The sequence below is a fragment of the Cucurbita pepo genome, chromosome LG03 (assembly GCF_002806865.2).
Source record: "Cucurbita pepo subsp. pepo cultivar mu-cu-16 chromosome LG03, ASM280686v2, whole genome shotgun sequence".
Taxonomy (NCBI): Eukaryota; Viridiplantae; Streptophyta; class Magnoliopsida; order Cucurbitales; family Cucurbitaceae; genus Cucurbita; species Cucurbita pepo.
This window is the reverse complement of record NC_036640.1, coordinates 11,914,833-11,930,388: the sequence shown is the minus strand read 5'-3', so window position 1 is coordinate 11,930,388 and position 15,556 is coordinate 11,914,833. Positions and strand designations below refer to the sequence as shown.

General features: G+C 36.8%; 4 protein-coding genes across 5 annotated transcripts; all 4 read right to left on the bottom strand.

The window, feature by feature from the left end:
- Window positions 1–1,352: 1,352 nt before the first annotated feature.
- LOC111791549 (KIN14B-interacting protein At4g14310-like) lies at window positions 1,353–6,391 on the bottom strand. Its single transcript, XM_023672934.1, has 3 exons — window positions 3,833–6,391; window positions 2,797–3,410; window positions 1,353–2,049 (listed from the first exon to the last, which is right to left on the bottom strand). The coding sequence occupies exons 1-3, from the start codon at window positions 5,399–5,401 to the stop codon at window positions 1,506–1,508; spliced, it is 2,727 nt and encodes a 908-aa protein (XP_023528702.1). The 5' UTR covers window positions 5,402–6,391; the 3' UTR covers window positions 1,353–1,505.
- A 190-nt stretch (window positions 6,392–6,581) lies between these two features.
- Window positions 6,582–8,558, bottom strand: LOC111791550 (CRIB domain-containing protein RIC1-like). The gene is made up of 5 exons (XM_023672935.1): window positions 8,285–8,558; window positions 8,031–8,196; window positions 7,833–7,939; window positions 7,669–7,756; window positions 6,582–7,350 (listed from the first exon to the last, which is right to left on the bottom strand). Exons 2-5 carry the CDS (start codon window positions 8,086–8,088, stop codon window positions 6,986–6,988), a joined length of 618 nt encoding a protein of 205 aa, XP_023528703.1. The 5' UTR covers window positions 8,089–8,196; window positions 8,285–8,558; the 3' UTR covers window positions 6,582–6,985.
- A 539-nt stretch (window positions 8,559–9,097) lies between these two features.
- Window positions 9,098–12,510, bottom strand: LOC111790532 (glycolipid transfer protein 1). 2 transcript variants are annotated; one of them, XM_023671468.1, is made up of 8 exons: window positions 12,318–12,437; window positions 12,175–12,181; window positions 11,936–12,065; window positions 11,525–11,580; window positions 10,948–11,078; window positions 10,263–10,398; window positions 9,687–9,818; window positions 9,098–9,428 (listed from the first exon to the last, which is right to left on the bottom strand). In XM_023671468.1, the coding sequence occupies exons 3-8, from the start codon at window positions 12,051–12,053 to the stop codon at window positions 9,393–9,395; spliced, it is 609 nt and encodes a 202-aa protein (XP_023527236.1). In that variant the 5' UTR covers window positions 12,054–12,065; window positions 12,175–12,181; window positions 12,318–12,437; the 3' UTR covers window positions 9,098–9,392. The 2 variants fall into 2 exon arrangements, with proteins under 2 accessions (XP_023527236.1, XP_023527235.1); XM_023671467.1 differs by lacking the exon at window positions 12,175–12,181 and having other exon boundaries at window positions 12,318–12,510.
- Window positions 12,511–14,069: 1,559 nt separating this feature from the next.
- LOC111790535 (dCTP pyrophosphatase 1-like) lies at window positions 14,070–14,670 on the bottom strand. The gene is made up of 2 exons (XM_023671472.1): window positions 14,454–14,670; window positions 14,070–14,381 (listed from the first exon to the last, which is right to left on the bottom strand). The coding sequence occupies exons 1-2, from the start codon at window positions 14,586–14,588 to the stop codon at window positions 14,151–14,153; spliced, it is 366 nt and encodes a 121-aa protein (XP_023527240.1). The 5' UTR covers window positions 14,589–14,670; the 3' UTR covers window positions 14,070–14,150.
- Window positions 14,671–15,556: the final 886 nt, after the last annotated feature.

Genomic DNA, 15,556 nt, shown 5'->3' with positions numbered 1-15,556 from the left:
GAATGGTTTTTAATTTAATTTTCTTCTACTATTTTTTCATTAATTTTGTGAGATTCCCAATCGATGGGAGAGAGAAACGAGTGTAATAAAGGACGCTGGCCTTAAAGGTAGTGCATTGTGAGATCCCACTTCAGTAGGAGAGTTGAACGAAGCATTTTTTGTAAGGATATAAAAACCTCTCCCTAATGGACGAGTTATAAAAATCTTGAGAGAAAGTTCGAGAGAAAAAATTCAAAAAAGACACTATCGACTAGCAGTGAAGTTGAATTGTTACCGATTTAGAAAAAATTAGGCATTAATCAACTACGTCTGGAACATAAGACATCCTTCATAGAAGCAAGTTGGGAAGGGGAAGTTAGGAAGTAGGAGGGATCCCAAGAAATAAAAGAGAGGGGTGTGGAAAAAGTAGGATGGTGGGGTACTCTTCTTCAATGCTCTACTTTTCTTTTTCTTGCCTCATCAATCACAAAATGGATTGCTATGTTCTTGTGATTATTTCAACTACTTTTTATACTTTATCATACATCCATACATTAATTTAAGATTCATTTTAATGAATACGACTTGTCGCTTAATAGGACGGGACAATATTTGGCTTTCTCGTGTTCTACTATACTCCAAACCTATATTTGCTTGCATATCAATTCACGGCAACCAATCAAGAAATAATCGAGTTTATATGTGCTATGTAGGAAAATTGTTCAACTTTAAGGAGTTCTGTCTACTTTGCCATATAGTTCAAGTTTTTGTTAGGAACCACGATTTTCTACTATGGTATGATTTTGTTCACTTTGCATCGAAGGGAGGATTATTGAGGATTATTGAAAGAAGTAGTCCTACATTGGCTAATTAAGAAGAAAGATCGTGAGTTTATAAGTAAGGAACATCATCACCATTGGTACGATGCCTTTTGGAAAAACCAAAAGCAAAGCCATGAACATTAATGTTCAAAGTGGACAATATCACCATACCATTGTGGTGGTTCGTGATTTCTAATATAGTATCAGAATCATGCCCTTAACTTAGTCATGTTAATAAAATCTTCAAATGTCAAACAAAGAAGTTGTGAGCCTTGAAGGTGTAGTCAAATATGACTCAAGTATCGAACAAAAGGTATACCTTGTTCTAGGGCTCTAGAGAAGGAGGCCTCAAGGAAGGCTATATGTTGTACTTTGTTCAAGGGAAGGATCGTTGAAGATTATTGAGAATAGTCCCACATTGGTATGAAGCATTTTGGGAAAACCAAAGGCAAAGTCATGAGAGTTAATATTCAAAGTGGACAATATCATATTATTGTGAAAATTCGTGATTTCAAAACTTCCATCTCTTTTTAAGTATGAACAGAAAATCCATAAGCAAACCGGAAAACATGATCTCATTAATCATAAATGCGTTGCTCTACCATCTTACATAGAACTCTAAAAATAAGACACAAACATCTTATACAGCTTTTCAAGACAGATCAAACCAAACAGCATTTAGCCAGCAGCTTAAAAAATAATTACCTATGACAATTGTTTCCATGCTGCAGGGCGATCCCTTGATATGAGAAGCGTACGAGATGTCGATGTCGAATAATCGAACGAAGGTGAATACAAATCATCTGAGCCAACAACTTCCCTGAACACTTGGGTGCTTTCAGTATGAACTGAGGAGGGTTGTGAGGCTTCATCGTTTAAGGCATCAAATACAAACAGCCCCAATCCAGAGACAGCCATGACAAGATTTGAATTCCCCCAAACTTGAGTCACTGGTGTATGATGCGCGTGTGCATTGCTTTCTGGTAATGCATAAGTGCAGAAGAGGCCCTGTTTTCTAATGGAAAATTGATGTACCACTGAAGAGGCTTGCGGCTTCCTCCCTCCTGACCTGCCACCACTGGAGCAACCAACATACACAGAATCTCCTCGAGAGAAAACAGACTGTGCGCCAAGGCTGGCTTTAGGCAATTTTAGGCCTATTCCTGATGGGCTGCGGAAGTCCAGAATATTTACAGAATCTGTTGTGCAGAATACACCATCGTTTCCTTCTGCTTCTGCTGAACTTATTCTGCATATACCAAACCAAAACCTCTTAGAATCACTGCTGACTAAGAAATATAAATCAGAGAATATAAAAAGCTTTTTAGAAGGAAAGCAGGCTGATGGATTAACCTATTTTAAGATTATATGAAAGCTGCATATGGGCAGGTTTGCTGGTTATAACAAATTGAGTATGGAAAAGGTTTAATTTTCAAGAAGTAATAGATTATGGCCACCCCAACTCGTTCCCTTCTCTAATCGATATGGGATCTCCCAATTCGTCCTCCTTCGGGACCTAGCGTCCCGCTGACACTCGTTCCCTTCTCCAATCAATGTGGAACCCCCCAATTCACCCCTCTTCAAGGCCCAGAGTCCTTGTTGGCACACCATCTCATGTCTTCAGGACCTAGTATCCTTGCTGACACACCGCCTATATGTCTTCTTCAAGACCCAACGTCCTTGCTGGCACACCACCTTGTGTCCACCCCCTTCGAGGCTCAACCTCTTTTCTGGCACATCTCCCGGTGTCTGGCTCTAATATCATTCGTAAGGGCCCAAACCCACCGCTAGCAGATATTGTTCTCTTTGAGCTTTCCCTTTCGAGCTTTTCCTCAAAGATTTTAAAACGTGTATGCTAGGGAGAGGTTTCCACACCCTTATAAAGAATGTTTCGTTCTTCTCCCTGATTGACCGACCGATGTGGGATCTCACACATTTCAAGCATTTTCAAACCAACCAGCTAAGCAGTAAAAATAAAAATAAAGGATCATAGTACCTTTGTCGAACTCCTCCCCCTAATTCAGCATCCATGTTGTTGACGTGAAGAGCAGAGATTTTGCGGCCAGATGAATAAACAGAGAGCAATGCATGAGCACTTGTAGAATCAACATCCCATAGAGATAATGCTTCTGTTTCTGCTACAACCACTTTTCCTCTGTTTCTCCACTGCAAGGGACTAGAATAATCCATTGCTGCCACAGGCTTCTGCACTTCCCAGTTCATAATTTCGTCACTGTCACGGACATCAAAAACCTTTACAATCTTTTGACAGGTAGCAGTTGAAACAATCAGAGGTCCGCACGGCTTGTACCACCACTGTTCCGTTTCAGGCACCAGCATATAACTTGGAGCATAACGCTTTTGCACAATGTTATGGGGTAAGGGAGCAAGTGCCGTCCTTGAAGAGGTCATTGCACCCTCAATCTGGAAAGCTCGTACGTTCTTGCTGTAAAAATCCCATGAGCAAAAACCTGCATCCATCGTATTCCCAGCTGATGCTGCCACCACATATCTTCCAGCGCAACCATCTGCTCCAGGGGCACGTATTATCCAACAGTCTCTCCATATCTTAGGTGAGATTCCTTCTGGTGGCTTGTATACACATTTCTCCTAAACAGATGAACACAATAGCTAAACAATAAATCTCACCAAACATCTACCAATTTGTACAACACGAGGCATTCTCATAAAACCATTTCAAATCAGTCAACCATTGTTACATGGGATTAGCCAAGTTGTATGAAAGATGTATTAAAATTGTCGAGAATTATTGAGAGAAGTAGTTTACATTCGCTAATTAAGAGGAAAATTATGGGTTTATAAGTAAGAAATACTATCTCTATTAGTTTGAGACCTTTGAAAAAACCAAAAGAAAAGCCATGAGAGCTTATGCTTTTAGTGAATAATATCATATCATTGTGAAGTGTCATGATTCCTAACAAAATCCTGAGATAAATAAGTATGATCATAACCCATGAGTGTCAATACAGTTAAAAACGAGCTAGTCTTTACCAGAGACTAATTTGAAATACCTCTGTATTAGTAATATCGTAAAACGAGCATGAACCATCGTTATGAGCAAGAAGGACAGCCTCTCCCTCCGACACAAACCATCCACCTATTGAGGTTCTAGTTCCTATTTCATTCATCTGGTAGATGCTAGTATCATCTGTCTCCTCGTCAATCAGACCTCCCTGTTTATTCTCTTGATCATCAAAATTATCAAGAATCTCATCGCATGTGAGAACGAACTCAGCCTCTTGCTTACCCTTGAATTGGGTTGATGATTCTTGCAATCCTGCAGAAGGATTTCCTTCCATTTCTTGAACTTGTTCGCTCCTCATGGTGACTTTTGTTTGCTCCAAAAACTCCAGAGCAACTGGGTTATCATCAATTGTATGGATTTCATTGCTCTGAGAGCTATCTGATGTTGATTTCATTGACATCCCATTCCTGAGCAATTTACGATGAGGAAATAGTCTCTCCTCCAATTCCTTGGTGTTAATATCTGCCTCATTGGCCTCATCCTTCAGACCCATTTTGATATCTTTCTCGTTTGTACCAGAACTGACTGCCCCATGCCCGATCGCTTTCTCAATCCCAGAAATCTTCTTCTGAATATCTGAAAGTATCAGCTTAGATGAACAAGTACCATTCAAATCCAACATTTCCTTTGTCTTCTTAATATCCGATGCTATCCTCTTTACCTTACCTTCCAAGAAAGCAAGTTTTTCATGGAGCTTGCTTGGATACTTGTTACCCGTACACTCTTTGACAATCTCCAAATCTTTCTGCTCAGACTCCAAACTAGAGTTAACACCTCGACGATCTACAATTCTCGACTCGGCAACGATACAGAATTTTTCTTTTCGTGCTTCATTAACTGCGAAACCGCTCTCGAAAATAATCGAACTTCTACCATTTTCGTCGCTTCGTATTGTTTCGTCAATACCTTCCCCACTATGGCTTCCTAAAACCTTAATCTCCAGTGGTTTATCCCCAATTTTCTCATCATCAGCATGTTGCTTAGCCTCAGAAATCCGAAGCTTACTATCCATGCTCGCTCGAAGCTTTACATTTCCCTTCAACTCCCTATAAACCCTTAATTCAGTCGGCCCTCCTCCAGCCACCATCACATTCAGATCCTTAACTCCTACTGTCTGTTTATTACTCTCAGAACCTCTACCACGCGAACCTCTTCCACCGCCCACAGATCCTCTCACTCGATCAACCGAAACCCTCCGGTCCATACGAGAATCAACGGAAACCCTAATAAACTCAGAAGGACTAGAGCACCTACCTCTCGGAACCGAAGACGTGGACCTCCGAGTACGACTTTCAGCATCGGTAACAGCAATCGCCGCAGCCTTGTTCACTTGCGGCACGGCCCGGATCGATGGCTTTTGGGCTATCATCGGAACCTTAAACGTGGACCTCGGATTCTCTTTCCCCGCAGACGAAAATCTGCAGGATGAATCGGAAGTAGCCTTTCGATTGGAACAAGAAACCGGTGTCAGGGGTTTGGAGGACTTGATGGAGGCGTCTAAGGTAGCGGATCCCCCACTGCGATCTCGAAGCCGGCGAGCGGATGGAGCCGACATGGGTGGCGTGGAATTGCCGTGATGATGGGAATAGAAAATGGATTAAAATTGTGGATTTTGAGTGGAAAGTGATTGGAGTTTGGCTATGGATATGGATTTGGGAATGCAACAATGGCGAACCCAAACTGAAAGAGGGATTCCATTATGCATTTGAGCGGGAAATTGATATCAAATTTTCAGTTTTCGAATTTAATTTTCTTGAATAAATATATTTTTATTCCCTAAATCAATGGTTAATAATTATCCAATATGAAAAAAGATATTGTACGTTGAGATCTCAATTAGTCAGTTCCACCTGGCCATTTGAATCCCATCTGTCCCACCATTTCATCCTTCCACTTCTCACCTCCATCTCCTCCTCCGATTACCAGAACATTCCACTGCAAACCATTCAATTGATGGATCATAAGTTTCGCTCGCCATTCAATTAGTTGCCCATGGCTGCTCTAGCAAGCTCTGTTCTTCAGTTTCCACTTCTCCGATTCCTTTTCTGGGTGTCTTTCTCCATCCAGAATACATCGGATTGAACCCAGTTTCAAGATCAAGTGTTCCCGCCGGCAGCCTTTGCTTTCCGGCGACGGCGTACCCAGAAGAAATTTCTCTTGGAAATCTGCTTCAGACAATGTTTACTCCGACCCCCCGTCGGCCTCTCCGTCTGTTGATGGATACATTGGCTCACAAGTTTGAAATCATGGGTTCGTGTTGTTTACAAAAAAACAGAATAATTGATCTATTGTCTGTGAATGCAACTGGGAACTTGTCACAGCTTCCACCATTAAAGGTACCTCGGATTCCTGATGTGTTGAGGCCTCCATCTAACACCGGAAGTGGTGACTTTGAAGTCACTTACGTTGAAGATGATACCCGGATCACCAGAGGAGATAAAAGGAGAACTCACTCTGTTTGTTATCGATAAAAGCCCAAACCCACCGCACATTAAAAGCTTTCACTCCGTCCACTAGAGGGATATTTCCACAACAGTAGAGAGTATTTTATTCCCCACCTTTCATATTCGCTGGCACTCCGCTCAGTGTCGGGCTCTGATACCATTTGTAACAGTTCAATTAGTTTTGGACACCAGGTTATACTCGGAGATCAACTGCTGTAGCCATAGATAGGAAGAGAAAGCAAGAAGTCTCTAGTTTAAGGGAGAATTGAGAGAGAGAGAGAGAGTATATTAGACGGAAAGAGAATTGTATTACCTGAGAGATGAAATGTTTCATATGGTGCATAAAAGTGCAACAAATTTGACAAAGGAACAATAAGCTCTATCTAAGTGCTGTTATTGTGACTACAAAGCTTTGTCGATAACAGTGGTTTATGATGATCATACTAATCCCCACTGCATTGAAAAGGGGTGCTGAACAATGTAGAAATCCAAATTTCAGATTACACGTGGGACATTATTTTCAAGAAATGGCTGTTCGCTCATGTTACAGAACAACACCCTTCTGCTTGGTAGTAAACCAATAACCGATTACTGAAGCTAAAATCATATCATCTCCAAGGTAACAAAATTTGGTCCTTATTGGGGCAAGGAACCATTTGAAATGCCGTTTAGTAGTACCTTGTCTGGAATTCTGCTCATCCCTTCTCTTCGTCCACAACTGGTAGAGTTATGTCTGTTAAAGAGTCGTTGTTTCTTGATTTTGAAGATTCACCACCGTCCGATGACCCCTTAGATTTCCTCCGATGAGAATGTTTAGGTACAGGATTTTCTGTGCTAGTTTCATTTCCAGGAGCTGAACCACGACGACGTCGTGAATGTCGCGAACTACCTTCCTGGGGTCCCGAGTCACCCGAGGGGCATGATGATCGCTGTCGCCTGGAGCTCTTCTCCGAGTTCCGCCGAGCAGAAGAAGAGTCTAAGGATGAGGAAGAGTCTGTTGAAGTTTGGCGTTTTGACCTTGGAGCTCGACCTTCCTTTTTCACATCTAGCTCTCCAGATTCTATACACAAATATCACTCCTATTACCAACTTCAATTCTACATCCTCAGGAAGATTTCAAACATACAAAAAAACCGCTACCATTCTAAACCAAATCTCAGTCACCCTCAAACCCTCCGCAAGGATAGGATATTATCTACTTTGAGCTCTCATTAGCTTTGTTTCTAATTTTCTAAAAAAATTTGTACCGACAGAGATAATATTTCTTAGTTATAAATTCATGATCGGTTCAATTTTCTCTACCTACATGGTGAGATTATAATGGTTTGCCATCTCAGTCACCCCAGAATATAGATTAGAAGAAGATGATGAAGCATACCTCGAACAGAAGAAAGATCAAGTTCCCCAGTAGAACTAGCCAAATCGTCTGAGTTTTGGGATTGTGACGAAGATTTGAACTCGTTCATCTGTTCAATTTTGCATCACACATACAATTCAAATCGATGTTCAGAAAACTTGAAAACAAAAGATGATTATTCATACCCAGGTAGGTGTATTATTCTGATTAGCAGATGGACCATCCCATCCAATGTGAGCGACATGCTTAACGTCAGTGGGAAGCCCAATCTGCATTTCCTGTTCTTTTTCATCTGCAAGAATCTCGCTCAAACCGATCATTCAATATATTTTACAACCCAGAGCAAATTGGGGGAAAACGAAAAGAAGAAAAAGAAAACATACCGAAAATCTGTGAAATGTATTTAATTCCTTTCATGAGGCCCTTAACAGAGGTACCCATTTTTCTTTCGTCTTCCGATTAGCTATAAACTGAAACCCTTAACTACCCGATCTCGAGAGGAAAAAGAAAAAGAAAAAACTCCAACCTAAATAATGAATATTCCTACGCCTGCGATTCAAACAAAAATCACAATCACAGCTTAAATCAAAGCGTGATTTCCAAATAAAAGGGAGATTAAAGAGAACAAGAGTGAAACCTGGTTGAGCGTAAGATTGAGGAAGGAGACGTACGAGAAAGGGCGGAAATGGGCAGGTTTTGATCGACGGTGGCCGGAAAAGGAAAATGATGGGGGAAATGGAAGCCGGAGACCAGTCAATCAAAACCTGGTTAGTTAGGAGAAGAATCGATTATGACGGAACTACGGAAAGGAAGGCGTAGAAATCCGAATGGAAAACGCCGATTGATGAGCTAATCTTAGCGCAGGTTTTCAATGCCTGTTCTGTGAAAGCGCGGGAACAGCGGTTGGGATGCAACTGTACGGCCATCCACTTCGCAATATTTTCTCTTTTTATTTTTAATCACACCTTTTTTTATTATTATTATAAATAAATAAATAAAAATTTATAATATTAGTTTCTCTCTAGATGGAGCTTTCTGAACCAGACGCTTATTTTTAATTTTTACTATTTTCAATTCACAATGCTATTTTAAATGACACTTTCTAAAAACAATATTTAATTATTTTAACTTCTTTATTTATTAAATGAGACTTAATCTTTTTAATGACTTTATAATCTTCCATACCCTATTGTTAATTTTAGATGAAAACGGTTAGATTAAGAATGAGAAACATAAATAGAAATAAAATTGGAAAGATGTATACTCTCATTAATATTCATAAGCTTAAATAAGATACAAGCTAGCAACTAATGCGTACAAATGAAGAAAAATATAAAATAATATAATAAAATAAAATATACTGTGAATCAAATCGATATAATGAATAGGTTGAAATTTGTTTCAAAATTATTCTTAAACTATTGGTAAAAGAGTAGGGACAATAATGGTGTAGATTGGTCATAATGAACTTTCCAATATATAAATGTCAAAGGGATTTAAAGAGGATTCTACAAGATTCGAACTCCCGTTGGGACATAATGTGGTGATGAGCTAGTTGTGATTCAACACACAACAAAAGCACATACAAAAATAGAAACATAAGATTATCAAATCACAGACAGAAATTTAAGGTCTTGAGGATTGTCTGAATTTAAGGATGTTAAAGGGATTTCGAATAAGCTATAACATATAGGTAACAATATAATCGAGACGGTCACTCGATTTTCAGCAATGATCAGCCTCTCTCACGAAGCCTTCAGCTCGTCCATGCCAACACTAGCCTGTAAAAGAGAGTATTTCATTGGTCGGGTTCAGAGATGTTTTAATCTACTGTTTTATAACTAACTGATGATAGACAAAATTCAAGATGAAAAAGTAAGAGATTGAATAGACTTGGAGGCTCAATCTAAAACTAAATTTCAGATCGCCGAAGGCTCAGAAACTTCAGTTAATAAGCATAGCCATCTTGCAAAACTGAACTAGTTGCATCAAGTTTGAAAGTTTTAAGACAGCCCCTTCAGGAATTTGGGAAATCTTACCAGAAACTTGTGATTCTCTTCGAGGAGAGGTGAAAATTTTGAACAAAATTGCTCTATATCAGCTTCAACATTGCCATTGCCTGATATAACATCCATAAACTTCTTACGATCGGGGGCAAGCTTCATGGCAACCTACAATTTCAGTATCCGATTAAAATCCACATATAATTTCTCATAACACAAATCATGGATTGAGCTTAACGATATAAAATACATTTAGTTAATTGACACGTTACAAATGTGTTTGCCACGATTCTGTAGCTCGTATCTTTTGCAACATGGTTTTGTTTCTTGAAAGTTTCAAGACATGAAAGGTCAACTCATATATTACACCTTGCTTGTGAGGGATGAAAGAGTTTTAGACCCAAAGAAGCTGGACAATATATTCCAGAAATAAAACTGTAGAAATATGATTTGTCATTTTTTAAGCTTCTATCGAATTCCTAAAAGCACAAGTGGAAGGAAAATGAAGAAAGTGGGGGAAAAAACACTGCTGCAACTAACAAACTGAGCCAAAAATCTCATAATATACCAAAGAATATTAAAATTAAATTAGTGGGGGCATCAGAGGATTACAGTGAAACTTGAACTGGCCAGCCAACCATGCCACTTTTTCAAGGTCTTGCCATAGGCTTCTGTACAGGCACGGGACATTGTCCAATCCTGATGCTCCAGTAAGTTGCGGAACAGTTCTACCAAGAAATCCATGGCTCTGAAAAGAATCAAAATATGCAAGTAGAACCAAAGTGTGTGTTAATCAAATTGATCCAACTTTTAGGCTTATCCTAGATGTTTATATCTCTGGGTTTGGTTAAAAAGAAAGATTTACTACATAATTTTCTAAAAAAAGGAAAAGAGCAATTTGGTTCAGTCATTCACTCTAGATGCAAGTAAAAACTCATTCCATGAATTAAGAAGTACGAAGAGCTACATTAAAAATGCTAACTCGCAGGTCACCTGCAATGCAACAACCAAGAAAAATGCAAGGATACACATCCAGATGGGGCAGGGGAAAACTGAAGTAGTTCATTTATAACCGAAAACTATTTTGCATAATTTTGATAATCCCTTAAAAGTGTCTCATGGATGATGACGGAGGCTTCATCACCAGTTAGTTTTTGGTTCTGTAACCTTTAATGACAAACATTGTTAAAATTTTACGTACTTATGTTCAAAAGCATCCTCGATAACATTCAACACGTGGATCTCTAGTTGTGCCAGAATCAAAAGGAAGCAATAAATTCACCAGACATTGTCTAACCTTGTCAACCAAAGAAGACCATTTGTACAACTGGATGATCCTTTTGCAGTCTTACTTTCAATCTCAGGTTTCACCAAGTCATACAAGTAGTTGAATTCAGATGGGTTGGTAGAATACTTGGACTCCAATCTCTACAGATACAAATAATAAGGTGAATAAAACATAACTGCTACAGAACTGAGTGCATTTCGACAAAAACAAAAGCAATATATGATGTCAAAAACTTGAGAGCCGCGATGGCATTCATTTGTCTACCTATCAGGAGTACAAAAAACACTCGCAGTTGTATATCACGAATGCACGTGAGATGGATGCAATTCTTTCTTTTTCAGGTACAATACATTTTCCTTTCACTACTTTTCCATATATGTTATTCGTTTACTCCTATCTTATTTGGCAAATAAACAAAAAAAAAAAAAAAAAAAAAAAAAAAAAAAAAAAAAAAAANGTCCTGTGTTCAGTGATAGTGATTAGTAGCCTACAAAATAAAATAAGATACACATATAAAATTAAGTAAACAAATGCATATTATAAGCTTTGAAGTTTCCCCTCGTGTAAAACAACGTGGGCATCTTACCGCTATGTTGCCTCCAATGTCACTTTTAACAAGTGCCATAGCAGCTCCAAACTTGTCTGCATTAGAAATAATTGAGATTAATTTTAAGAATGACAAAACGTAAAACTGATCAGTTAGTGGTAATCTGATTATGAGCTTGCAATTATTTATGCTATGTTTCAGCAGGAATTCAATTTCGGTATGAAAATTAATTGACATTAACAGTTCCAGAAACCATAGAATGACAAATCTAGTTCTCTAGTCCACCAACAGAGAAATGCCAGTCAACTAACTTCAAGCAGACAAATGATAAAGTCCACATTTATCTTCTTGATAAACTTTTCTCTTTACTCAAAATTAAATCATATGCAGCCAAACTCCAGGACACTAGAGAGAAGTTTCTAATTTCAAAAGGGATCGGGGGGGCCGCACCGATAACAGGCAAAATATGTTTGCACACTTCCAAGAAAGGCTTGGTCAAAATCTCCCCTGCTTCAGATTTGACATGCTGAATTCCTTCCAGGGCAGGAGCGAACACAGTTCCCTCCATTTGTATTCTTTGCTGCATTCAAAACAGAGATCAATCACAATTATTGATCAGCATCAAGACAGTCAACTTAAATTAAGATGAAAGTTCTTATATGATTAAATCATACTACGATTTCATCTACCTTTTGCCTGAAACGAAAATAAACGGAGAAAACACAGGGGAAATGAGATCAATAGACGATTCAACCAGATCACAGCGGAAAGCCGGAAACAAACCAGTACAACGAAGAAATCCGACAAATGAAGTAAGGAAATGCACACTTACGGTTAGAAAAGATCCTTTGTGCTGTGGTTTGTGCGGCTTTGAGATCTCCGATCGAAGCAATGAGAGTTGAATTGAAAAAAATGAGGAAATGATAGAGGAGGAAGATATCGGAAAACGCGGGATTCGAACAGTAAGATGTTCTGAGAATCTCTCTTCTAAATTTAGGGGTCCCGTTTCCACGACGCGAGACGAGAATCTCAACCTTTTTTATTATGTGTTGGCATAAAAATATATCAAAATAAAAATTAGAAAAAAGAAAAAATTACATTTTTGACCTTCCAATTTAAATTTGATTACGTTTTCATCCCATAATCTTTTAAAACGCTAATTTCGCACTAAATTCTTAATTTTTTTTTAATACGTTTCTTCGATGCCTCCCATTATATTATCCTTGTAGTAAATAATAATAATAATAAATAAATAATAATAATAATAAATAAATAATAATAATAATAATGCCTTCACGCGTTAGCCGACCAATTTTCCATTAATCACGTCCAATGAAATCGTCTACCGCTGCCAGCTGTATTTTGTTAAATTATTTAATATTTCATTATATCCACAAACTTTAAGTTTTTTTCGTTTATGTAAGCAATTTTTAAATACATTAAAAAAATTAATTCTCAGAACATTTAAGATAATTAAAAAAATGAATTTAAGATCATTCTATTTAATCAGATTAATTATTAAAATTATACTTAAAATGCTATTTAATTACAAATGTCTTATAACTTTGTGTGTGTCACAAATTTAATATTTAAAAAATGTCTAAAATTTTGAATTTTATGTCTAATAAATTTTCAATATTAAAATGTTAACATTTAATTACTTTTTTAATGTCAGTCTATGGGACTAATATCCCCTACTCAAGGTTGTATACTGTAAGCCGTTGTTTGTTTTCTCTTGCTTACTTATATAACGTCTCTTTCAAAAATCTCTCTTTGCCTTCCCTTTCTAAAATTTTCTCTTAAAACCGAGGCCTAAGGTTCGAGCATACGTCACTTGGCCGTAGGCGACACAATAACGAATTGGCTTAGTTCACTTGTCGTTGGAAAGTGAGTGCCGCACAATCGCAAATCCGCTGCCATTAAAAGTGCGATTGTGACAAGTGGTATCTCGATAAAGATAATAATTAATTTTATTTACATATTTATATTCGAATAATAAATTCATACTTTAACTTAGATAAAAAAAAAAAAAAAAAAAATTAATATTTTTTAATTCAACAAATATAGAAAGGAGAGATATTCTAAAAATTAAATAACGGATTGAGAATGATATTCTTAGGAATAAATTTTTTGGAATTCATGTAGTTTATGTCTGTGGTAGATAAATTATTCTTCTTTAATTGAGAATAAAAATAGAACCAAACCATTTAAAAATAAATAATCGAGAATTCATATAGTTTATGTCTAAATTATTTGTCTCTAGAAATTGTCGTATATTTGTGATGTAATAATATGTCATCGTATTTACTTTTATTATTTATTATAAAAAAAAAAAATTATTTTTTAGAATAACTATCGAACAAGTGTAGAAATATTTCTTTTCGAGATTACCTTTTATAAGGCATCATATTCCAAGCGTCAATCGATTGTAGTATCATACCGTTAATGTCCTACATTTGTCAGGTATGCAACCTAGAAATGAACTATATGATTCTAAATGCTCGGTCGTCGTATACCTAAATTTCTAAATATCTTGTAATAAATTAATTATATAAGGACGATTGTTCAAGAACTAAATTTGCAATTTAATAAAAATTGGAAAATTTAAACTTTACTGTAACGTCCTGTGTCGATCGAAACTGTAGTCGAGTTAAAAGGAGTAAAATTAAAGAGGTTGGGATGGGGGTGGGTATTTGATGGAGTTCTTAACAAGTTTCTTAGTAGCAGCATCAGGCAGGTTGATTCCACAAATATCAGCCAATCTGATGAGATAAAGCAACACATCAGAAAGTTCTTCCCCAAGATGCTCTTTATCCGATTCCTCCCAATCTGGCAGCCCTTTCTCCACCTCCCCTCTCCATTGGAATATTTCCGATAGCTCTCCCACTTCTCCTACCTACAATCATATGTACGAATCAACGTAAGTATAGTTCAATGGTTAAGAACGAGCAGAGGAAGAGAAAATGACCATAGCGAGGAGAAGGTTTCTGGGGCTATGATACTTCTCCCAATTTCTGACTTTGGCGAACTCCTCGAGCTTCGACGAGAGGTCCTTTAGGCTAATGTCGACGACACCGACATCGGCTTGCTCGCTGCCGCCCATGGCTGTTGCTGCTGCTGGTGGTGGTTCAGAAGTTTGTGTTGGTTTTGTGTGTGTGGGCAATGGGAGATGGAGCAGCCCCCTTGGCTTTATAGGAAACAATTAAGGTTTATTTGGCAACATGAGGAGGAAAAAGAAAGCCAAGTGGGAAAGCAAATAACATGAGATTCCTCCATATGCCTCACCCCAATATTCCATTTTTAACCCTAGTTTTTTAAATAATAATTAATGTCTTATTTGCCTCATTAATAATTATTTTATTATTTTTTTAATTTCTTCTTATATCCTTGAATTAGAAAATTTAAAATAAATTCGGAATTTTAACAAAAATATTTAAAATAATAATAATAATAATAATTCCCTTGCTTGATTTTTTTTTATATTGCAAAAAAAAAAAAAAAAAAAAAAAGCTGGAAAATAATGATGATTTTTAAAATAAAATAACAAAATGAGTAATGTTAAAAGCTTAATTTAAATTCCACCATTTTAATTTTCGCCTCATTTGCATTTAATTTATTTCCAATTCAGACTAAAAGCAATAAACAACCTACTATATTAGGCTGTTTTTTTCAGATAATTATGACATATTTCATAATATGTTTAATCCAATTACCATATTTAAAGTGATTTATTCGAGGTGGAGTAGAAAAATGTCCATTTAAAATCATTTTAAAATATAAATTCAATTTAATCTTTTAATTATAATTTTCATAAATTAAAAAATGTTTTGAAGTAATTTTAATTTCAATATAAATAATTTAAGCAATTTTAAAATTACTTTTGAACTTAAAATAATTTTTTTTGTGCACTCAAGAATTACTAAAATAAAAACTAAAAAGAATATATAATTAATATTCACATATAACACAAATAAATGATTTATAAAGATAATATATATTTTTAAAAAATGGTATACTTTTATAGATATTTTATAATATTATCACATAATACTTTTAATCTTTATTTTTTTT